This window comes from Ptychodera flava, assembly GCF_041260155.1.
Source record: "Ptychodera flava strain L36383 chromosome 3 unlocalized genomic scaffold, AS_Pfla_20210202 Scaffold_25__1_contigs__length_14229661_pilon, whole genome shotgun sequence".
Lineage (NCBI taxonomy): Eukaryota > Metazoa > Hemichordata > Enteropneusta > Ptychoderidae > Ptychodera > Ptychodera flava.
This window is the reverse complement of record NW_027248279.1, coordinates 3,955,380-3,980,925: the sequence shown is the minus strand read 5'-3', so window position 1 is coordinate 3,980,925 and position 25,546 is coordinate 3,955,380. Positions and strand designations below refer to the sequence as shown.

At 37.0% G+C, this 25,546-nt stretch overlaps 2 protein-coding genes across 2 annotated transcripts; one reads left to right on the top strand and one right to left on the bottom strand.

The window, feature by feature from the left end:
* Positions 1-2,678, bottom strand: LOC139125203 (tyrosine kinase receptor Cad96Ca-like). Its single transcript, XM_070691304.1, has 3 exons — positions 2,474-2,678; positions 383-484; positions 1-170 (listed from the first exon to the last, which is right to left on the bottom strand). The coding sequence occupies exons 1-3, from the start codon at positions 2,676-2,678 to the stop codon at positions 1-3; spliced, it is 477 nt and encodes a 158-aa protein (XP_070547405.1).
* Positions 2,679-3,913: 1,235 nt separating this feature from the next.
* On the top strand, positions 3,914-25,546 carry LOC139125460 (fibroblast growth factor receptor 1-A-like). Its single transcript, XM_070691539.1, has 19 exons — positions 3,914-4,020; positions 5,878-6,207; positions 6,848-7,222; positions 7,805-8,092; positions 9,956-10,225; positions 11,244-11,513; positions 11,907-12,212; positions 13,348-13,620; positions 14,313-14,444; positions 19,012-19,062; positions 19,281-19,378; positions 20,394-20,682; positions 20,819-20,929; positions 21,226-21,389; positions 21,573-21,707; positions 22,024-22,135; positions 22,576-22,672; positions 23,390-23,521; positions 23,968-25,546. The coding sequence occupies exons 1-18, from the start codon at positions 3,936-3,938 to the stop codon at positions 23,478-23,480; spliced, it is 3,477 nt and encodes a 1,158-aa protein (XP_070547640.1). The 5' UTR covers positions 3,914-3,935; the 3' UTR covers positions 23,481-23,521; positions 23,968-25,546.

The window sequence follows — 25,546 nt, the reverse complement described above, 5'->3', positions numbered from 1 at the left end:
TTATTCTTCTAGATGCTTCATCCCTTCTGTGATATCGAGGGCGAAAGTTAGCAGCTGTTTCTCGGTCACCACTTGGAATTTCTTGCTTAAGGTAACTTTGGAACGAACGTCTTCAAGGGTGAAACCAAGGCTGCCATGAATCAAGTATTCCAGTATCATAACCGTTCGTGCTAAATCGTGAAGAAAGGACAACCTTTGGAAAATGACACACCATTCGAATCATTAGACAGCAAATAGGGTTATATTATTGCACAGCTGAGAATATACTGCGAAGGTTGCCTTTTCAGTAAGAATATAACCATCAAATTGACATCTTCATAGACAAACGACACTTAAAACAGTTTCATCATAACATCCTTCTTTTGCAAACATTATTACTTACCTGACTCAGTGCACACTCCAAGCAGTCTCACGACATTACGATGACGTGGTATCTTTTTCATCAACATGGTTTCCTTCAAGATATCACGTTCATGCTTCGATTCTACTCGACCGTAAAAAAAGTTTGAATGAATGTCTACTCAGTAACTAAAGAATTCATCTGTGAATTCTGAACGTTCCTCCTAAAAAACAAATGTCCATTTTTTCATTTAATGTTGAGAACTTCAAAGCTTGTCTTATTTGGTTTAATGTTACCTGAACACAACTTTCACACTGTAACTTATTCTAGCCCAGACGACTATTCTTTTGCTTTAATCCAAAGTATAAACAAGTGTACTTAAAACAAAACGAAGAGTTAGGGCAATGTAATGAATTAATTGCAAGAGAAAGTCAATATGACTTTAAACTGGTCCAATAATCATTTTCATTCAAGGTAATACATACCAGGTCCATGGGACATTTGAGATTCACAAATTTAAGTAGGACCATCCTGAGCCACTGATAGTTAGTGGTGGTACCAGGTGTCCGGAATGGGTAAGCGTACCCTGTTAGCATGCTACACCCGTCAGGGTTGGTCCCAAATTGTCTAATATTGTATGAAGTGATACAGTATATGAATCACTGTTATAAGTCAAAGCCGGGAATGCTGTCGCTAATCATTTGATTGACCGAGGTGTCATATTTGGCCACAACAATCACGACGTTTACACGACCAGGCAATGATATAACTCAGTTTTACAGCAAGGTTATGGACTTTTAGTGCAATATAACTTACTTTTTGCAATTTTGATGGCAACTTTGGTAATACCATCCTTGCCATCGATATTCCATGCATTAGCAAGAGATATTTGATGTTTTTTCCCGTTCCATAGTAAATGCCGTATTGTTAACATATCTCGAGGAAATTCGAAGGCAGTTTGTCCACACTTCATGTATATGTCGTTGTTGTCATTCTTTAGAACTAAAGAGGCATAAGTACTGTCATCGTCCTTCTACAGAACGAAAATAGTAATGAATTTACAATTTGTTATTTATCTACTACGTATATTTTTATTATTTGTTTATCTGTTTTTTTATTTGTTTGTTTGTTTGTTTGTTTGTTTGTTTATTTGTTTATCTGTTTTTTTATTCAAAGGGAGAAAAGCATGTTGTGACTTGTTTTTGTAAAATATATACATAACCTACCACTCTGCCAGGCTTCGTGTAAATCCCTTCAGAAAGATTTTCCGGAACAAGATCCATGTACGTATCATTTCTGCTTTACATAGCAAAAGAAGACGACAATATGCGGTTCGCATTTGTGAGTAAATTTTATTACTTTCGCAATAACTTTTCATGTCGTTATTCGAGAACAGACTTGCATTCAGTTTATTGTTTTGATTTCAGATACTTAATATTCTGATCGGAATATTATTACTCTTGGTGAAGCTACCTTTTTGACATCCACATTTCGTCAAGGAGAGTGAGTGATTCTTCAGTTAGCCTGGCCATAGACTTAAAAAACGTTTTTAAAGTCTATGGTCTGGCTTATTCAACGTGATCTTTCCATTTTCAAATTCGAGTCAGGATCTTTTGCATCAAACGGTTCTTGTTTTTATTTTGTTTTTCGATGAGAGAAACCCTAAAGAACTTATAAATATCATCGCATTCATGTTTGTATATTTTAGACAATGTTTAGACTGTTCTTTAGAAGATCCCGTATGATCCTTAGCTAGCTATGCACATGTCTGACAAGATTTTTATTCTGTCAGAAAAGTACATGTTTTAAGAAAAATAGGATTCCATAAGGTACCTTTTTGTTTTGTTTACCTCCGGTAGGCGAATCCTCTCTTGGAGTATACTGAGAAATTACTTCATATGTTGGTATTTCTGCTAATAAGAAGTTTGCAGAGAAAGACTGTAAAAATGCATAGATGCAGAGGCATTCTCGTGTTTTTATTGGTTATTTAGACAGTTTCCTTTTGCCTCTCCTACTAAACCAGGCATCCAGAACAAAGAGCTCTAATTTTACTGGCAAGAATCTATTTTGCATATTGCTATTCGCCTTAATAACAAAGGTCATTTACTTACATTTTTACTAGGTTTGCATTACCTTGGCCATTTTCTTCCTTTACGTCGTCCAGTTCTACCTCAGTTTCTTTGTCTGCCTTTTTATTGATTTTACCCTTCCTCAACAGAATTATAACTATGGCGACAACGACGATCACCGAGAGAAGTGCTGTCGTCGAACCAGCGATTATACCGTTGCTACTACCTTGTTTCCTGAGAGTCGAAGGCCTTGCTGATGGGAAAAACATTCTATGATTTAAACTGATTTATTGAACCTATATGGTGTGACATCACCAAGAGCATTTTCTTCATATTCTGTGTGTGAGCTTTAGTTAGCATCCAATTTTAAACGATAGCCTGTCATACTAACAAGATATGTCCCTCTTTATATCGAGTGGCATTGTGACATGTTAATCATTTAACGCCCAGGGTTTTTAATAAAAGGCTAGTGCAATTCTAAATGGAAAATCAAGTCAAGTTATCACGTCGATTGTACCAGCCCATCTAAAATTATTTTACCAGTCATCGGTTGTCTGTTTCTTTCTTTCTTCTGTTAAACCTTCGATGAAATGTTGTTGGGTTTAAGTTAGATCTGACAGACAGGAATACTGAACAGTCAAATGATAGCGACTTATGGAGTAATCTTCCCATCAGATTGTAATCTATGGTGCGTACTGACGTAAGCAAGAAAATCTGGGTTCAAAATGTCCGGGCCATAGCCCATCTTGTATATCAGCCTGTATAAATGAAGATGAAGCGCACATTGTTATGACTTTCTCTTTCAAGCTAGATGATATTCAATTGCAACCCTGGCTAGTACTAGTAAAAGGGCGCATTTCTAAAATATCTATAGATATCGTCAGATACAATCGAGATTCTACCAGATACCGAATGATGTACGAATGACTAACTCCCGCTTCTACGTACTTTTCAGAAGCAATAATTGCAATGCCGATAGAGATGAATATTTGACAGTCACCGTTGGTATTCACTCTTATTGTTCTAAATTTATTGCATGTAATTCCGTCCACTCTTTCAAAACCTCTGTCACTTTCGCAAGATACAACACAGCGAATGCCTCACTTAGTTTTTCAATCAGTGCTTTACACGCTAATCTCTACATGCATAAAAGTTGTTCTCCCTTGAAAGCTTGTGTATGTCAATTTGTTCGGAAGCAAGGTGGATAAAAGTCCTACTCCTGTATATGGCAATTCATCTCGACATAGTGCTCTGATTAGTATATGCATGTACCTATATCACCAATATCATACAATACTTTGTATTCCATTGTATTTTCAATATGTGTATACAGTTTGCATTGTCTTCACTCTCAACAAGACTATGCCCCGCTCAGTGACCAAAGAACAGTTGGTGACCCTCCATGTTAGTTGAATGCAGAGTCTGTTTATGCAGGGTCACATTTTATGACCTATAGGTCTATTCGTTGTTTGGTGGTATGACCGAATCATACCGATGGTTTCGTTTCGTCCTATCAAGAACACAGCATGGCGACAAATCTCCGAGAGCGGCTCATGCCACAAGCTATGGCTTCTCTGGTCTTATTGTTTGCAATCTCTACATCTCAACAAGGTATGTCAACAGTAAATGTACTACTCGGTGATAGGTTGTCAAAGCCTCAGTTGGAGTACATAATTCTGACATTATTCAGTCATTAGACAGAATGAGTCAACATGCGGTCATAAAATGCTACATAATTGTGTTATCATCGTCCAATCGGGGCTCAACTATAGAGAACATCATCGTCGAATACAGTTTGTCACTCAAGCCGTGATAATATTGTTTGATTAATGTCGTCCAAAATAGGCAAACCGCCTTTTGAAACTGGCGCTCTGACCCATACAAAGAGCAAGTATAACAAATATGTACATTGTACAATCAAACGGAAGAGTTTCTATTGCATACGTAACCATGCTGAACATACTGCTTATGGAACTGGTGGCCAAACGTATATCAAACTTTGCCAACCACAGGAACAACTTGACCGTTAATACGGGCTCTAATGTGTGTGCTTAAATTGAATATGAAAGTAAATGGAAAGCTGCATGAATAGTACAAGATTGTACATGTAAAAGCAAGCTCTCTGAACGTTGCTATTGTTGACAATATAAGTTGCGACTTCTGTCTGGCTTGCCATACTGTATCGTTCTAAAAGATGATTATTACTGTTAAACCGAAAACAGATACAAGTTACTGGCTTCAGAACATTTTCCCCAAATGTATGCTCTGCAGTAGCAGACTTTTCGTAATCATTTTCGATTTACGTATCTGATCGAAATATTAGCTTCCCTACGTTTAGCTAAGTGTTACTAGTTTGTTGCAACTGGGGTTTTGTGCAAAAATATTTCGTCCTTAATTTCGGTCAGACAAAGATAGGGAGAAATCTCAACATTCAGTTGTATAATAACACAATACAGGATTTCCAATCCAATAAACCAAACTTAACTTAGCAAGTCCTAATTAGGGCTTGCTTCAAATGAATGATGTCATTTCCCTGTTCAATGCTTAAAGCCGCAATTTTCAATCCCAGGTTCTAGCATTAGTGGAGTTCTCCTCCCAGTAAAGGGAGGCTCCGCCTTTAAGACTTGTTCAGATATCCACTGCCTCCTCATGGACTTTAGGGGTCTATCATTAGGGGTGGATCATTAGAGCTGGAGGAAAAATCCTTTAGTAAAAATATCATATATTACAAACATTTACCCATTGACATAGAATTAGGACAAAGCATGCATGTACCAAGGCCAAACAAAATTTGCTGTTCCGATAACACGGTTTTCAAAAATAGGGTAGGTAGGTCGGTAGAAAAAAATTTTTTCAAAATATTTTTTTTAAGACGCATTTTCAGGGGTTCAAACCCTGCAGCTGTTAACAGTTCCATCATAAGATCGAATCTCTGGTTGATAAAATGAACAGTGATAGGAAGCGATGTGTCAAAGCTTGAATCTTAGAAGGAGTATAGTTTGAGTTTCTACAGTAAGACGATGCAGTAACAGTAATGTAGTACAAGATTACATTTTTACTTCCTCTTTTACATAGCTCTAAAAAGTCTAGGGTTGGCAGATAAAAAATAGCGTAGGTCGGGTTATCGGAACAGCACATTTATTGCCTAATGACACCACGAAAACAATTTCCATTTCCTCATTGTGAACACACCGATCAGTATTCTTGAGGTCCATGCGTTATGTGAATAGGGAAAATACATACATACATACATGTTTTAAACTCAGACGAGAAAAAATGAAAAAAAAACAAAGTCAAATATTTGTGAACAAGTAATATGTTGACCTCATATATAGATATTTATATTTAAATACTCTTTCTTTGTTGATTTTGTAAAACCTTTATTGTACTTTATGGTAACTGGGATACGATTTCAATAAAGGCTTACTTTACTTTACTTTACTTTACTTTAAAAACTTTTAATTGCAGCCTTCAGCAAAGCCACATGGAGAGAGGAGCCTGTTGATACAACCGCTGTAGTCGGTGAACCAGTCACGTTATTCTGTGCAGTGGATACACATGGAGATAACATCTATTTACCAGAATGGTACAAGGAGAAACCGAACAGCTCTGATGAAAGACTAATCACCGACACGGGTACATCTTACGATGAATGTTGTATTGTTACCGGTGACCAAACTAATGGTGAAGTCAATCTACATTTTGAATCTGTCAGACTTGAAGATGAAGGGACGTGGATTTGTCGGTCAGCTCGAACGGTAGACGATCAGACGAGATACGCTCGGTTAACAGTGTTAGGTGAGGATGTCTATATTGCCTTAGAAATGATATAAAGTACAACACTTTTATTACTGCCTGTAAGTGAAACAACGTCAGCTGCTTTTCTACAATACCCATTACTCGGACATTATTGTACGCAACCATTTTTCTCTCAAAAGCACGTAGCAGTTTTGAAGTTAGCTGTTCTACCTGATCGCTTGATCAGACAAAGTTTAAATGATTGATGTGTTTTTTTCCTGTACCATGAAAGGTATATATAATAAAATCGTATTCATCAGCTATTTCCAATCATAAAACTTCATATAAGTTCAGAACAACAAATTGTAGTTATCTCTGTGTCAATCAAGATCGCACCAATCATTACAAATATTATGATGGTTGATTTATTTAATTTTCAAATTACAATCGACACTTTTGTGTAACTTATTCTCCATGTTGTTTGATTGTTAAAAGCAAACTTTTATCAGGGCATGTTAATTCTGTCCGTTAAGTTACCATATCTATAAATGCTCTCCCTGTTTTGCCTTTAGGTCACTCTCTTCTGTTTGTTTATTTGTTTGTCTACCTGTCCCTCAGCATTTATAGCTCACCGTATACACTTCATCATGACATGAACATTTCAAGACGTCATATTTATTTCATCACAACATCATTTCAGACAAAGAGTATCCAACTCCGTCTCCTACAAAACAAAAGGAACACGTTACGAGGTCAATCTTGGACAACGAAATTAAGTTCGACATCTTAGTAAAACAAGGGCATCTGGTAACAATGCATTGTAAATTGGATAATTTATCCCATGACACAATTCATGACTGGTACAAAGAAGGACAAGATGGAAGTCTTCTCCACATCGCAAGTGGCAGTCGATCTTACTATCCGGAATTTTACAACATCACCAGACCCACAGAAGGCCAATCCGAACTTGTCATTAAGTCCGTCAACAAGACAGATGAGGGAATATGGACATGCAAATCTAGTCTAACGCCGGAGAGGGAGGTCGTTGGAATGTCGGCTAGACTGGTGGTTTTGGGTATGACCTAAACATTTATTAGTACTTACTTGCTCAGCTGAAAAGATACACAGCGCTATAGATGGATACAAAGAGAGATAAATCGACAGATAGATAAATCGACAGATCAGATAGATAGATAGATAGACAGACAGACAGACAGACAGACAGACAGATAGATAGATAGATAGATAGATAGATAGATAGATAGATAGATAGATAGATAGATAGATAGATAGATAGATAGATAGATAGATAGATAGATAGATAGATAGATAGATAGATAGATAGATAGATAGTAGATCGTATGAGCTCCATATGATAAATATATACACTGCATCCAATGTACTTTGGAGAGTGATGAAAGTTAAAACATGTGTCCTGTTTTGCCGCTATGTTGACTTTCAGGCATTTACATTTCGGGCATGAAATACATTGTTTGTGAACAGATATATTGCAAAGAAGTACGCAGTTACGTCGACCCTCTCCCTTGGAAATATCGTAGATATACTGAGTGAATCACTGTAAGCCGTCTTTTAAAGATATGGTTAGCTGAACTAACATTCAACATTTTAGTGACAGATACATTTATTCTGTTTTCAGATGATGATCCTCACTGTGTAAAGGTGTCTGGTGTTGGTCCAAACGAAGAGGTTATCATCGGCAGCACAGTTGAACTTCAGTGTAGCATTGGAAGTCGTGCCATGGAATATGGAAACTTGGTATGGACCAAAAACGGAATAGACACAGATAAGAAATCCTTGAATCCCTTGAAGTTCTCCAAAATAGTCAAAGTCACAGACGATGGAGCACGATTCAATTGTAGGTTGAATCACAGCACAATCAATTACCAATGGACGTGTAATGACGACATTGTATTCCAAGTACAATGTAAGTTGTTTCATTTTATCTTTTGTTTAGTTTTTCAAAGTCGAAAATATTCAGTTGAACACATTATACAGCAAGTTTTTATCTATTGAGATACAGCAGTCTATGACTGTCTAAAACTTTGAGACCTTTGCATGTAATTTAGGCGCCGTGGATAATTAAAACATCGAACAGTAAACGTACCTAAGTGCGTTTGGTCTCAAACCCGACTTCCCTAAACGAAAGTTTGGAGGTGCAATAATCCGACCAAGCCTCACTCTGTATCAGCATACCTACAATTGGCAATTCTTTCGCTATGAAATAACGAACACGCTACCAACCCACCCCCGCAAACACCTTCAAAAGTCAGTCTTTCTTCAGCGCCAACTCGAAAATTAAACGCAACCAATAGAATGAGAGAAAGTGTGTATCCAAAATTGTTGTTACGTTATTTCACTCGTACGGTGATCCAAATGTATGTCATAGGATTGCTGGTGGCACACGCAAAGCAGTATATCGTGATATTTTGCGATACATAAAAACATGTACCGGGATGTTGCGATATGAAAACATGTAGTGCGATTTTTGCGCAGCGTAATCGAAATACAACTAAAACCCCTATCCGCAGAAATTGCGTTCACCATGCGCGTGTTTTAATTATCTACGGCCCCTCAGGGCGTGTCATGAAGGCATTGTATTCCAAGTGCAGCGTACGTTATCGACCATGACGTTTAATTTTTCCTGAAAGAACTTTTTCTAAGTTTGAAATATTCATTTGCATTCAACAGAAATTGACCGAAATAAGTTTTAACAGTCCAGGAATGGGTGAATTCTGATGATAGCTTGTTATTAATCAGCCAGGCTATGAACCCCTGGATTTCTGCGCAGACATATAGCTTAGATATATTAAAAAATTTGTACAGGTGAACTGACCTTCAATGGCCTTCAGTGATCTAAACATTTAAAAGGTAGTTTGGTGATACTTCTGCGGTTCATTAATGGGGATACGAAATATGGTGTTCTCTTAAAGTAAGTTGGTCAGCTAGTTTATAACTATTGTGGAGTGCACTTCGACTGTTGTAATTCCCCCCATGCTTTTGACGATACTTCTTGCATATTTATTACTGCGTGGTGAATGTTTCGAACCTTAGCTTTTGCTTTCGCTAAGGAAATTTAAGCTGTTCATGTTAATGTTGCAAGCGGTTTTTAAGGCAGACATGAGCGATGGTTTGCCAATCAGCAGGCCGGGCAATTTTCATCGTCCACAATTGGCGGATTTTTTTTCCCTTTTTGTTCAGCTTAACAAAGACACTGCGGGCGGGCAAGAATCAGTGTCGGTGGCTCTGCAGGTACTTATCACGGGAAAAGACAACGTCATATGGAATAGAAAGGGCAGTGGGCTGTATTTTTTCAGAGGGAGAACCCACAGGTGGTTCTCCTGATAGGGTGCGGGACAAAGTTCGAGAGTGGAGGTGTAATAGTTTCAGTTTCCCTTCGGTTGTGAGTTTTGATCAAAACGCTTTAGGATGTTAATTCAAATTTGGAAAACATGTCTTGTTACAGTTTCTCTCTATCCCTTTACCCCTGCCTCTGCCTCTCTCTCTCTCGCCCTCTCTGCCCACCTGTCTGTCTGTCTGTCTGTCTGTCTGTCTGTCTGTCTGTCTGCTGTCTGTCTCTCTCTCTCTCTCTCTCTCTCTCTCTCTCTCTCTCTCTCGATTGATTTCACGATTTAACGCGAACGGTAATAATTGTTTTTTATAATCATGGTCACAATGATGCTGAATTACACTTAATAACTTCGATCGATTATTAATTAATCCTTTAGTACTTATTTATTTGTTTGATTGTTGATTTATTTATTGCTCTATCTATTGTCCTTTTATTTAGATCCCCTAACCACTCAAAGCAAGAGTAAAAAACTTTGCTTAAGAAGAGGTGACACCTTGAATGTAACTTGTCCATACGTAGAAAGAAACCCTCAAGTTGACCTCGTAACTTGGACGGTTTACGGAAATGATTATGTTTCGGAACGTTTGGTAATTGAAAATATCAGACATAATATCTCACATCCAATCGCATACAGCTGTACTGCACGGAACACATATTTCAACGGACAGGTTAATGAGATCAAAATCGACTTTGATGTGGATATTCAGTGTAAGTTGTAGGTCTCTAGTTCAAATGCTGTATTAATATCAAATACATTCGACAAAACTGTTTCGTTCATTCGCTTGAGAGTACATCGAATTGTTTCAACGTAACAGGCTACATTAGGAGACCAGTAATACTGTTACGACCATTATTATACACCTACGTCTGTAACCTATGGAGTTGCGTCGTACAGTAAGTTTTGGTATCGGAGGGCCTGCCCATGGAGTCCAATAACTTTGACGCGGGGTACAATAACTTTAGGTGTTATTGGACGCTATTTGACCTTTGACCTCAAAACACCTTTACGTCAACAAGAGGAAAAAGAAGAGAATATTTTACAAAACATTCAGTACTTCACAAAGCAAATCATGGTCAGTCCAAAAGCCATGAATTTGAGTGAAATTATGCTGTGGACGTAAAATTCCACTACGTGCACTGCGCAGCGCGGTTGAAATTTTGTCCTGTGCGCTCAGTTAGCGGACGCGCTGAATGCATTCCAGTCTGCTCGCGATCGCTCAGTGTAGTGCGCGAGAAGCATCCAAAAACGCCTAAATTTCGACTTTTTTCAGGTAAAATTGGACTGAAAAGGTGTATTATAATAATAAGGTTATTCACAAAATACCGGGATTTATGTGCTCGTACATCGTACGCTACGGTATTGTCCTCAACGCTACGCGTCTCGGACAATACCTCCGCTGCACGATGTACCGGACATGAATCCCGGTATTTTGTGGATAACTTTATATTATTCGACCTTGTGGATATAAGAACAGTTGGTTAGTGTGTCTTGGTCCCTTGAAATCGAACTCTTACTACTAAAACGCACATAGATCGAAATGAGTCATAAGTGACGTGAGTAGGCAGTCTGTTTTAATCCTTTAACAGGTCTCATTTCATGATTATGAAAAAATGTTATTGGGAAGAGTTACGTCGTTCTAGAGTTTCATGCACCTTGTATTTCAGTATGCCATTCTGATAACACATTTACCAGCATAATATAATAATAGGGTCACCATTTTCCCAGATGAACCTGTGGTTTCTATATCACATGGCTCAGAGGTAAACGTAAACGAAGGAGACGACCTCACTATAGATTGTTTGGTAGATTCCGACCCGCCATCTTTGATTAAATGGATTCGTCCTGACGGAAGCTCAGTACAGAACAGTACACTGGTTATAAATACGATTCAGAGAACAGATCATGGGCTTTACAATTGCATCGCTGAGAACCGAATGTGTCTTGAACTTGGAAACATTGGAACCGGAAACAGTTTAGTTAAAGTTATGGTGATGTGTAAGTTGATCACAGTGATCCCAGAATACTTAACATAGAATATCAAGAGAGTCACATTGAGCGATAGGAAAGTAGAATTGAAATGAAACAAATATGTTCCTAAATAGCTAAATAGACAAGTAGAAACGCAGGCACCATTTCCAGACGTTCGGACGCAAAAGTGAATGAGATTGCACGCGGAAAAGGCATGTTTTTGGAATTCGGCAGCTAGCGTGGTTCAAATCGCCAGTTGCTGTGTGTAGAAAGTGTCTAATTTTTGCATCTTTTGTGGTAATTTGATTTGATATTGTGTTAAATTTGAAAAGAGAGTCACTTTAACTAAATTAACGAGTCTATGTGGAATGCATTCGTATCAATGCTGTAATGCTGTAACTCTGCCACTATCGTTTTCAGATCCACCTTCTGCACTGAACAAACACGAGAACAGTAAAATTGCTATTGACCAAGGTGAAGTTGCCACTCTAACATGTGAGATTGAAAGTTACCCTGCGTCGTCAATTACATGGTTTCGACTGAAAGATAACGACATTAAACCTATTCCTGACATTTTTAGAACAGACGCGAATATAAGTGATTCAATACGCGTCAGCCAATTAATCATAAATAACACTATCCCAAGCAGGGATTATGGAGTCTACGTGTGTATTTCAAGTAACAATAAAGGGACTCTAGCATTCGACATAACGCTTCTGGGAAAATGTAAGTCATGCTTTCTTTACGGTATTAGAAAGGATTTGTTACATTTACTTTTTGGACTGTCACTAGAATTGTTAAGCTTGCTCGCTGAGAAGACATGCTCATGTCTTCAACGGTCTTCCGCGGCAATATTTGTTGCTACTAGTCATAATTAAACAGAATCATTGTACTTTTAGTCGAACCAGTGTTGCATGTAGATAATTGTGCAGTTAAACACGACGTGAACCCTTATAACCAGGATCCACAGCACAGGTCTAATTATAACCTGGCTCGAGGTTGTGATTACCTTGTTACAACGTACTGATACAACAAATCAACAAACGTAGGATTTTTAATTGAAGAAATTCAATTATAAAACAGTCGCTGAGATTTTAAACAGCTCCGATAGTTCCATAATTATCATTATATTTTGAATAAATGTTACTCGAACTAAACTGGTTCCTATATTTCTACATACACATAATGCAATAACACTTTTTAAAACTCATGTTCTCATTTGCAACATTTACATTTTTACATTTCTTTGTTATTACATTTTATCACCTTTCCTCTCGATCAATAAGACAGAGTTTCGGTTGATGATACGATGGTTTCATCCCGCTTATCAATCTTTGTTGTCCATTGCATTTTGACCTTTCATATGGGTTTCATACTTTTCTTATGATTTTACGTTTTTGTTAATCTTTTGTTAGTCAGTACACAAATGACATGACTATATTTTTTACAATTTATTATTTATCTTCGTTCAGTTGTCAGAATTGTAATTTTTCCTCGTATTCATAAATTACATACATTTAAAGAGGCAGAATGGGTTGTTAGATTTAATATGTAGTTTCACGGCCGTACTTTCTGTTCTTTTTATATTAGCAATATGATCCGAAACTGTAATAACATATTGAATGGTACCTTGCCTGGTTTAGTTGCTACAACAATGTACAAGTCGCTTAGCGCAGAACAGTTTGTTTGCAGGTCTACTTTAAAGAAGCAATGCGAATGAAAAACCATGAAACCTATGCAAAATGTACAACAAACACAGAATATAGAATATAAACTGTCGATCTATAAGTATGTCACGTAACGGAGCATTTGTACCATCAAACAAGGCCAGTTTTCTGACTAAATGATGTTGCTGTTACAGCCAAGCCAGACCCTGTTGTCGATGTCCACTTAAACGTCAGTGAAGACTCCATCTTGGTCACCTGGACGCCAGGTTTCGATGGCGGCTATGATCAAAGATTTCTGGTGGAGTACTGTAAACATCCAGGCAGAAACACACAAAGGACATTAGAAACAGAGAATTTGACCTACACAATACAAGGTTTAGAACAAAATACAAGTTACAGTATTCAAGTCATCAGTTTAAACAGCCTTGGACAGAGCAGAAGCGAATTATATTATGTGAAGACCATGTGTAAGTTGTCTTAGTTTAAACATGTGAAATATATTTTATTCTCAACGAAAATTACTGATTCGAACAAAACAGAACCCACGGAGAGATAAGTAACTCCACTGCTCTATCTCGCCCGACTTTAAAAGCAAACTAAAATCCATAATTTCATTATGGTAAAATGCCAATTTGACTTAGTTCTTTATGGGTAATTTCTTCATTGGTAACATACATGCTGAAAGTTGCAGTGTCTTTTAATAACATTTTTTGAACATGTATGATGTCATGGAACTTCACTATTTTATTGTTTAATAATGGATACAGTGCGTGAAGGTTGTAACGTACCGATACATTTTGTGGATACATTTGTAAATATGGCTGGTTGAACGTTAGCTTTTGAGGATCGAATGTTCATCACTGGCATCGTTATGTAAATTAAGGGAAACGCCAAACCTATTTAGATCAGATATATCAGATATAAGGATTGCTACCTTTCCTTCGACGGTCACTTTGCTTTTGTCCTCTGCATGCGCCTTTCATCGACCCTTGTAAAGTAGGTTGAAGTATAGAAATGCAAAGTAAAGCAATACTAAGACCCAGCACATCCTTTCAAGTTACCTCCATCCCCATGCACAAATGAAAGGCCACATTGCGCATTCACTTGTTGTTTTCGCTGAAATATCAATGCTTTCTTTCACCATCTTTTTCTTTTTCAGCTTCAGTGACGTCTACTGACGCGACCATCCCAAGTGATGCTGCTAGTCCTATCATCATATGTGTTGTAATAGTCGCAATTATTTTGATACTAGTAATCTTGGCAACAGCAGTGACACTCTTCGTCAGGAAAAGTAATTACGATACTCTAAAACCTAGGTGGTTATTGTAAGATGTTGTACCTTTGACCTGATGATCACATAGTCCAGTCATTCTTCGAGATTTTGGCACCTAAGGGACCGTTCAGATTTTACGGCCGGGGGGGGGGGCTGGCAAAATCCAGGGGGGGGGGGTTCATCATAATTTTGGAATCCGCAAAGGGGGGGGGGGGTCATCGCTTTTTCACTGGTAGGAAAGGGGGGGGTCACCACATTTTCAAAATCATAATACCAACAATAAAGTTCACTTTATGCCATGGCCATGATCGACCCTCTTTACCGGTGGGCCGCTTCGGCGGCCCACTACAATAAATATAAATTATGTATTACCCATGACCCTCGTAACGGGCAGACGCCTTTGGCGGCCCACTCCAATTAGGTTTATTTCATGCGATGGCCATGATCGACCCTCTTTACAGGCGGGCCGCCTGCAGCGGCCCACTACAATAAATTGACCCAATGTAATACCCCACGGCAATCTTAATGGCCGCACGCCTTCAGCAGCCCTGTCAAGTAAAGTTTACTTTATGCAATAGCCATGATCGACCCTCTTTACCGGCGGGCCACCTTTGGTGGCCCACTACAATAAAGTTGACTTTACGTAATGGCCAATGACCGTCTTAACCGGAGGGCTGCCTTTGGCGAACCACTCCAATAAAGTTTACTTTATACAATGTCCATGGACATAAGTTGTCTATGGAAATAAAGTTAAAAATTGCCTTACAGTCGTCCTAATTAACAGACATTTCAATGGATGTGGCTGAGAAGTTTGTGCACTGGCATCTCTGCTACACGAATAAAGTGTGTCGCGTACCGTAGTTCAAATCCAAACCATGCGGGTAAAATTGACATATGGGTTTTGGTTATTTTTCAGCGGGGGGGGGGGGTCATCAAATTTTTGCGTCTGACAAAGGGGGGGGGTCATCTTTTTTCACGAAAAATGCAGGGGGGGGTCTATATTTTTTGAACACCGGCGACAAGATTTTGCCGGCCCCCTCCCCAGACCATAAAAACTGAACACTCCCTAACCCACTACAAATAGCGACAGAATTCTTTTTTCAGAATGCATTTTAATGAGGTACCTAGAACAACATATTAAAAGTTTACTCGAATCCACCTTAGGGAAATATGTCCAATTCGCATAAATCAAATATGGCGGCCAACCATCCAACAAAATATCATAATTGGCTATATATCACATATTAAACAAGCTATTTCAGTGATTTCAAAGTCTGACACTAGTTATTTGGCTCAGGGAATCATTCTGGAGGTATGATGTTTCATATAGGCACCTCACTGATTTGCATAATTCCAATATGGCGGCCAACATTCCTACAAAAGACATTTTCGGTCATTAACCACGTATTAAACAAGCTATTTCAGTGATTTTAAAGTTAGGCCAGAGAAAAAAAATCTTGTTCATCGGATTTTTGGACCAAGTTCCAGGAGCGGCGAGCGAAATTTTTTTTTAGGCCGAAGGTAAACGCGGTTCTCTGGCATTTTTGCACAGATGCAGACAAGGCAAGATAATTGTTTCCCTTTTTACCAGAAATATCTCAGACAAGAAACACTGATACTGGTAACTGAATTCAAGACTAAATTCTCTCAGAATAAAACTGAAATGTACAGCAAATCACTGAAATCCAACGATTCCGCATTGTCCTTTAATATTGTCCTGGTGGGACCTAGCATCTGAGTTTTTTCATTTTACTTTGGCCCCATGTTTTGACCTCTTTACCACTGTCTCTACACAGTTTACACAATGGTCTAACAACACTGTACTGTGATCGGAGTGAAGTTATATAGTCATCATTCAGATCGTACTTTAACATCGACGCAACCATGTGTTTTGTCATTGCCGTAATTTTTTATACTTTCGATGCAATTTTCATTCAATCGGATGCACCGTCCATTTGCTGTCACGATCTTGTTGAACAAATCGCCGAACGTAATATCAGGACAAACACTGAATAGCGTCTTTAGAACTAACTGTTAGCCATCACGTCGAATGTTGGCGATCAAATTAATACTCATGATGTGACATGTACTAACCTAACCAAATCGACCCACTTTGCGTCGTGATTCGCCAAATTCAGACGTCACAACAACGTGTTGGCGGTCATCTAAGTCCAAACACGTAGGAAGTCTTATTAAAAATCCCGTGCCCGCGAAAACTCGACAAAGTGTAGGGCGCCACCAGCGGCAGTACTAAAGATATTTGTAATGCGGAAGTAAGAATTGCCGCGATCAAAAAAAAAAAAAATTTCCAAATATGCCAAAGTAGAAGCGGCGATTCCGATGAACAATTTATTTTTTCTTCCTGGCCTTAAAAGTATATTTCTTAGGCATGGACAAACGATTTTCGAGATGCCTTGATTTGCATAGGTAATTTGTTAATTTGCATAAATCCAATATGGTGGCCAACATACCTACAAAAGACATTTTCTGTCATATACCACGTATTAAACCTTAGGGCGCCAAAGTCTATATTTGTCAACTTTGTAAAATGTACCACAATCAATTTTTCTGCTTTTTGCCAAAATTTTGATAAAAATATGTAGCTGCTGAAAATTGATATCCGTTTGGTCCAAAATTATGAAAAAACCGTACAGAAAGGTCACAGAAATTGGTAAAATATTGCATTAAAATTTTGGTGTAAAAAGTTGCAGCAGTCAAAGGGTAAACAATCCATTTCTGTGATTTCAAAGTTAAAAGTGTATATCTTTGGCATGGACAAACAATTTTCGAGATGCAATGATTTGCAGAGGTACTTCGTTAATTTGCATAAATCCAATAGGGTTGCCAACATACCTACAAAAGACATTTTCTGTCATATACCACGTATTAAACCTTTGGGCGCCAAAGTCTATATTTGTCAACTTTGTAAAATGTACCACAATCAATTTTTCTGCTTTTTGCCACAATTTTGATTAAAATCTGTAGCTGCTGAAAAATGCTAAAAAATGTTTTTAAAAGAAACTTTGATGATTTTCAGAAATTAAATATGGCTGCCAAATTAATGCCCAAATAGCTTCTACTATAAATAAGGTTATGGCAGAGTTTTTAGGAATAGAAATATCAAGAAATAACTGTCAATATGGCACTGCACCCAACGCACTGTATTTTGCTCAAAATATATTTTGCAAATATTCTTCCAATTTTTATTAATTTGTTAACCCAAGATTAAAAAGTGGTTAGGTTCACCTTTTAGCTTGGCAAGCAGTAGTAAGTTGCATGATATAGAAGGTTTAATGTATGCAAATATATGCAAATCACCCGAATTCCTGCTTCCCTTTATCCGCGAATTTCAAGATTTCCAAAGAATATAACTCTGTTCTAGCTGGGTCATATTTTCTGAAAGTTTCACATTATGTTTTAAATGCTATATAACAAAACAACTATTTTGTTTGCAATAAAATTCTTACATTTTGAATTAGAGGCATTTTTATTTTGCTAACGATGATTTGAGTGTCAGTCGATCAATGCCATTTTAGAATGAGGATATACTCTTGTTTCGCGTAAAATATTACATTTCACAAAATAGTTTGTACGGGTTTCCTTGTCATCTTAAATGAGAAATATTCCTTCGAAAAAAACAGTGTTGGCAACGTGCAGCTCCACATTAAGTCCTTGAACATTTATTTTTTTTAAATATGGAAAATATACAATAAATTTACTTACAATAACGATCCATTTATGAATAAAAGTTATTTTAATAGGTGTCTGTGATACCTGAATTTGTTAAAATACCCCATAAATATATTGTATTTTGAAAAGAATGTTAAAGCAAATTTGGTAGACTTACATATATGACTTTCAAACGGATTAAAATACGTATATGTTGATGTGCGTTTACTATTGAGATGTAAGACAACTAAGCTATGTACAGGTTATCTCTATCCATCAACCGTTGACCTAGAGTTGACCTTTTATAGTGCACAGTTTACGTACGTATCATTAACAGAAATAGGCCAAACCACAAATGGCCCAGATAACACCAATCTCGACTATTTAAAACCAGGAAAGTATACCATTGTTCTGATCTCAAAACGTTATTTTCTGGTGTTGCAAGCCACAAGAAACTTTATACAGCTGCATAAAACATGCGACAGAGCAAAGTGTAACACGCTATCCAAATTCAAATGGGTTCTCAAAGCTGAGCATTATCACAAAGAGAAATACTCTGTGAGCGTGCCAGTTTATGGGATGGTATCAGCGAAATGATAACCTTGTTACGTTTTTAAGTAACAGGCATAATGCAAAGTGCTGGAAAAAGTGTATAAATTAAGTGACACGGTTTTACAGTTAACAGTCCAACTTCTAATATTAGCTTGGAAGCAAGCGGATTGGCTATTTTGAAACGCTTCATTTGTGAATTAAGTTCTCTAATCGTACAATAACTGTCTCGTTTTATTTGTTTGTTTGTAGATTTTATTTTTGCTCTATCTTTCTGCATTTGAGTCTGAGTATTTGCCTCTCTTCTGTATTCCCTTTCTGTCTCACCCCGTGTCTCACGGTTGTTGTCTTTACTGTTTCATCTCAGATTTCAAGCGCAGACATATTTACGAAGAAGTCACGACAGGTGTTGCAACAGGTACATGATACACTAATATTCATTATATTACAAAGAGGACATACACACGTTAAGGCAGCAAAGTAATTTGCAATGTACAAATTGTCATTAATCGTTGCCAAAAAAGGAAATATACAAATATCTTATGTTTAATTTTAATGAAGAAGTTTGTGAGTTTGAACACTTAGTTTTACACTGCACTGTATTAAATTGATTTATTTGATTTCGCTTTATTTCAGTTCAGAGACACAGGCAAAATGAGCCCTCTGAAGAATTATCGATGGTTGAAATCAACCACTATGAAAATGTAGAAACACTAGACACGCTGGATCGACAGGTTGTATCGTTTATCGATTAAGATTTACTGTTAAGTCACAACAAAACTAATGTAAGCCAATGCCATGGAGAAGTACCTAAGAAGACAATAGCGCAATATGTTCGGATGAGAAACTTTGAGTAATATAATGCCATCAAAGGCTGTCGCTTCAAGAACTAATATGCTACACAGGGTAGTCTATTGAGTTAGAGGCGAATTTCTGCTGGTGCGAAATAAAAAATGTTATGAGTCGAAAGATTACCCTTTATTGTGATGTTTATAGCTGAACTGATACGAAATGAAACTACATATTATTTCGCACATACTTCCTCTTCAAAAAGTCCCGTCATCTATTTCAGTCACGCATTAAGCACAAATCAAATACTATCACCATACGGGAGGGTGGCAGACGCAATATAAAAGGAATTATCAGTTTCCGTCACGTGATCAACATATGGCTATGCCACTTTAATCTGTTTTTAAATAATAACACGTTAGAGCGAGGGCAATATAACAATTTGTGGCCTTCCCAAGGCATGGTGATCCTGACCGAAATATTGATAATGCCCGAGCCGTAGCCGAAGGTACAATCAATATTTCTTTCAGGATCACCAGCCCGAGGGCATGTCACAAATCGTGATATTGTCCGATCTCCATGTGTTATTCATTTTATTACACCAAACATTTGAAACCATCACAAAATCCAATATGTTGTACTGTGCGCATCGAACGACAGGTTGAAATGACGTGCAAATTTTCGAATGACGCATTTTAAATATCTCGTTCAAGAGTTCCTGGCGTCTGTATACTACGATGAACAAATCTTACTCGGGATAACCTTGCTTGCTTATCCATAATTAAATCTAAACGTTAACTCAGAAAAATTGTCTTATTAACCCCTGAAAAAATGTATGCGAAAAAAACTGAGGAGGCAAGGGTATATGATTAGACAACTTGTTTCCTCTTCATGTCATTCGTTTTCTCTAATGTTTGTTTCTTCGTCGTTATCGTCTTTATCTATCATCTTTATCAACAGCACCAATCGCCCAATATAGCCAACAACAACGTTGAGTACGAGTCTCCCATGGTTGTTAAGTCAACTTTACACCCATCGCAGGACAGAAAGCAAGAGTATGCTCAGCCACATATCGTACATGATGATCCGTACATGAAATGCGGCCAACTCGCGTTGGAAGTGAACAACAACCAAACATGGCTGAAGAAGATTATATACTCTGGAAAGTTCTACGACATTTACAAGGCTGACGCTTGGTTCATCGCTGGAAAAGATGGAGTGACATCAGTCGTCATCAAAAAAGTAAAAGGTAAAATATCTGTAAGAGACAAGGCCTTGAACCTTAAACGATACAATATAGAGTGTTATTGATATGGCAGTATTACTCGGATTATCTAACAAACAGCATAAAAGCTATACTTTTTCCTGTTTCTCTTTGCCGGCAGACATTACGGACACGATCTCTGATACCTACCTACGGTTAGAAATTGAGATGATGAAACCCATTCCTCGAAACCAAAACGTTGTTGAGCTTCATGCAACATGTACCAAACATGGTAAGTACTATTTGATATTCTTGTCTTTAAAAGTTCAGATTCAGTGCTGATAAAAAATGGACAGGCAAAGATGAATGTCACTGAACGTACGGCGTATATATGCATGACGGTAAACAGACAGGAAGATTGCATGTATGAACATTTTTAAAAGTGCATGAAGACATAAGAATTAAGTAATAACCTCGTTACCTTGCGAATATGTAGTGAATTTCCCAGTGTCGACTGCTGATGGACACTGATCAACTTATCATAGGCAGGGGTGACTACATATTTTGCACCTCTCCATTAACCAACAGGCAACCCTACCTACCTGATACTGGAGTTTGCCAACTACGGTGATTTGAAAACATTCTTGGTCTGCAATCGTAAACAAATGACGTCAGTGACTGATCATCACAAGCAGTTTCTCAGCTTGGCGATCGACGTTGCAAAGGGCATGGGACATCTTGCAGACCAAAACGTAAGTTAAAGGTCAATGAATATTATTTACACACATCATCCTCAGAGGTATGAAGTTGGCTAACAATATTTGTATTGGTGCATTGGTGCTTTCATTTAACCCTTTAACACACACTTAGTTTGTTCACTGACATAATAATGTTTCCATTTCAATGATAAGCAACAAAGTCATTTATTATGTTAGGTTCTTCACAGATTTCTGTCCGCAAAACATATCTTGGTCTTCAAGAAAGAAGGCTTTGCCGCGTGGATGTGCAAAATATCAAATTTCAGCTATGCAACCAAAGTTACTGATCCAGGACAATATGCAGAAATGGAGGTAATATAGAGGACGTCCCAAAGTCATTTACCTTGTGTTTCCTTTTGATATTAACGCAAGCATATTGAGTGGCAGGATTCTAGTATCGAATACACTGAACGATGAATAATTTTTAGTTTATACCTAGTAATCTTTAGACACCAACATTACAAGTATTTTGTATGTGAAAATCCAAACTTTCAGATAGACTCGACGCTGTTGAAATGGTTGGTATGTTTTTGCATTTTGCATTTATGACTGTGTCTCAGTTTCAAGTTATGTTTCACGTCCCCTTCGTGCGTTGACAAAGAAATGATCAATTACCTTTTTATGGTAGAGAAAACCTGACTACCGTTGGACTGCGTTAGAGGTGTTGTTGAACGACGAATTCAGTTTAGCCAGTGATGTGTGGTCTTATGGGATCCTGTTATGGGAAATATACACAATAGGTGAGGAGGTATGTAATGACCTTTACTCATGAGTATCAGAGTGGTATTTTCTTGAATAAAGTGTGGGATGAATTTGAAGTTTTCTTCTTGTCTTGTGTCTTACAATCGTTACTAACGATAGATGGATGGGTGTACTCAGAACCGAAGTGACTCGAAATCATGTTTCTTTTCTATTCCATGAGGATGAATTGCTGGATATTCTGTGAACCTGACAAGGTATTGCGCATTAGCAAAATTGTAACCTGCCTTCGTAACTTGGAATGCCTTGTTCAGTCAGTTTGAACGCACGATACCGTTTCTATTATCTATCGATTTCAATCTGTATCTCTCTTTCTGTCTTTTTCTTTCTTACTTTCTTTAACTATCCGCCTCACCAGAATACTCTGTCATAATTATTATTTTAATTGTTGATATTATCATCATCATAATTATCATCATAGGGACAGTTCCGTACGGAGATATATCACAAACAGAACTTATTGAAGAACTTTGTAAGGGTAACAGATTGAATCGTCCTGAGAAATGTCCAAATAAAATGTAAGAGATATTCAAAACTTGATATACCGCTTTATTTACTTTACCAAATGTTTCCAGAAAATATAGTAATTAACGGTTTTGTTGATGATGGGACAATAAAATCATTTTAGCTTCTACCAAATGTATACGTGTCCGGTATTCAGCGTACATTAAACATTATGGACCCGGCATAACAAATGAAAATGTGTGATAATTGGAATAGCAACAATCTGAGGAATTGACCGTTAGATCTTTAGCGGGGTTGATTAAAGTGTTAAAATACAACTTGGTGCAAAATGAATTGTAAAAATTAACAATTTGATTTTGGATTGCAATCGGCATGAGAACAATAGTTTACGGAAAGAACGTGGTCACTTGAGTGATATTTTAAATAAAACAAGGATATTTTTATCGAAAACATTAACTATTTTCAACAAGAAGATTCTGGCGTAAAATAGCAGATATTTGAGGACAAAATCTTAATGTTTTGAATCAATCATTCTGTGAATCGATCATTTTGTGAATATTAAATATGATTATTTAGCTATAATGTTCAAGCAGTTTTTTCACCATATCCCCCAAGATCCTATCTGTGGATAGGATTGCGATAATGATCTTCAGAACTGAAGTTCTCGGAACTGTTCTGCGATAATTGATAAAATTAGCGAACGTTAGTTACAGTTTAAACATTTAGAGATCTGCATTGTGATAAAATGCTTCATCTTCCCATTATTACAGCTTTACCATGATGTCGTCATGTTGGGAAATGGTGCCAGAAAGTCGGCCATCAATCGATTTTGTGATACAAGACCTTGAAGTTATTAAATGACGCATATGAATGATCAAATGATGGTGATTCGATTAAGAAAGGTAAAAGTCTTAGTATACATGTTGCACATAGTACAAACATCAAAACAATTACGCTTACTGAAAATTGAAAAGTCGTTTGCTTCACAGATTTCCCCAAACCTTGTCAAATCAGAAACGATATCTCATGGTCAGTCACAAGCTTTGAATAAGTTTTCCTTTCATTTTATTTCAGTATCAATAAAGTACGTTTTTAAATATAATTATAATAAGGAATACTGTTTGCAATCTTGACTTTTAATGGACATTGTAAATAACAATGTAATCAGCTTTTCATCACTAACGTGCTTTCTTTCTCTCTTCATATCCATTAATGTCTTTATCTTTCTTTTTTATCTCTAAATGTATTTCTCAATGTCATTCTCTGTCTATCTGTCTGTCTCTGTGTATGTCTGCATGTATCTTTGTCTGTCATGAAATGATGATTGCGTATATACATCGTAAAACAGAACAAAGTACTGAATACAATTATAGACACACGGAGCTATTGCGTTTCTAATACGACAGACATTAAGCATTTAGTATGTTAAATTTGGTTCTTGAACTTTATTACTGTTTGATTCTAGGCATATCACATTGTTTGTAAAGTGTTGTAGTCTTACATATTGTGTTCTTTGATATGATCTGTAGTAAATCAGCCAATATCTCCGTAGCCCCGTACCCCAAAGTACTTATTTATTTTTGTTTCAGGTGTAAACTTTGAATAAGCCATTTGTCGGCCACACTGTTGTTTCATTGATGACAAATGCGTAAACACTGACAGATATAGTATTGCTACACTGATAGACTTGCATTAAAATTTGTGATATATCTTAAGATTACATTTCATACTGTACAATATATCGAATTAAACAATAATAACTTAGGCCATACTGTCACAACGTTGCTTCACTTTAACCAGTAGAACTACTAGGCAAAATGTATTTCTATTTCTGATAAAATTATTGTTATTCTTTTTGTGTAATTACCTGGGTAATTCATTAGAGTTTTAATGTATCTGATGTGCTTTATTGCAGAGCAAGTTATGTGGGAAAATGTTTAGAAATGAAATGTGGTTTCCAATAGTGCAGTTCAGTATATTACATTAAAATATAGTGAAGTGTTGTCAGGTGGTGAACGTTGATTTGCAATGTAATATTGTCTTCCTTGGTATGGTCAAAATATCACACATTTGCCGTTTATCATGTTCAAGTAAATAATCTGAAGATTATGAAGGTAAGGGTATTAAAATGAATGTCGTACCGTTTAAAATGGTGACGTATTGATTGAACTGAAATGTGTAAGAATGTAGAAATTATTTTCCATTCGATGTACCTACTTACAAACCCATCTAAATTTGTTTCGAAAAATATAAGTGTTACATGCCCCTTTATGTAGTGAGAAAAGACAGAGATATGCTGAAAAATGACGAGGTTAACGTCATTCAAGTTTATATGATTTGCTATGAGATAAGAACATGTGTAAGTTCAAAACCCAAGTAGTTGTAGTCATATGTGCACAGTGCGTGTTTATTGTAGTATAACACTGAGAAAGTCCAGTATTGAACATTTGTACTTTTTTCCTTGTATTTAACCAAGACGTTCAGTTTTGAAATTAGTGTTACATATATATGGGAAAGTACAGAGTTATATTTCTATTCAGTTTAGTTTTATATAGATATTGGAATTTTACTTAGGAAGGATATATTTGCGAATAGTAAAGATTTTTCAACGCAATTTCTTCTATAATTACATGTAGTACGTATCTTTTCAAAGATTTATATAACTCTGATTTCAGCGCCTTACTTAAACACTTTAAGTAGACTTGTTTGCTGAGTTCTATTTTTGATACATCGTTTATTTTTACAATTTCCATACATACGCAATGTTCGATTGCCTTAACCAGTTACGTCACACTTATTCTCAGTGCCGAGAGGTCTAAAGACATTCTCAATCTTTAATTTGGAAATCATCTGTAAGTTTTGTGCTGCATTATTGCATTAAATAAAATACGCAGGGCTACTACTATACTCTGCTTAAAGTTCTCGAT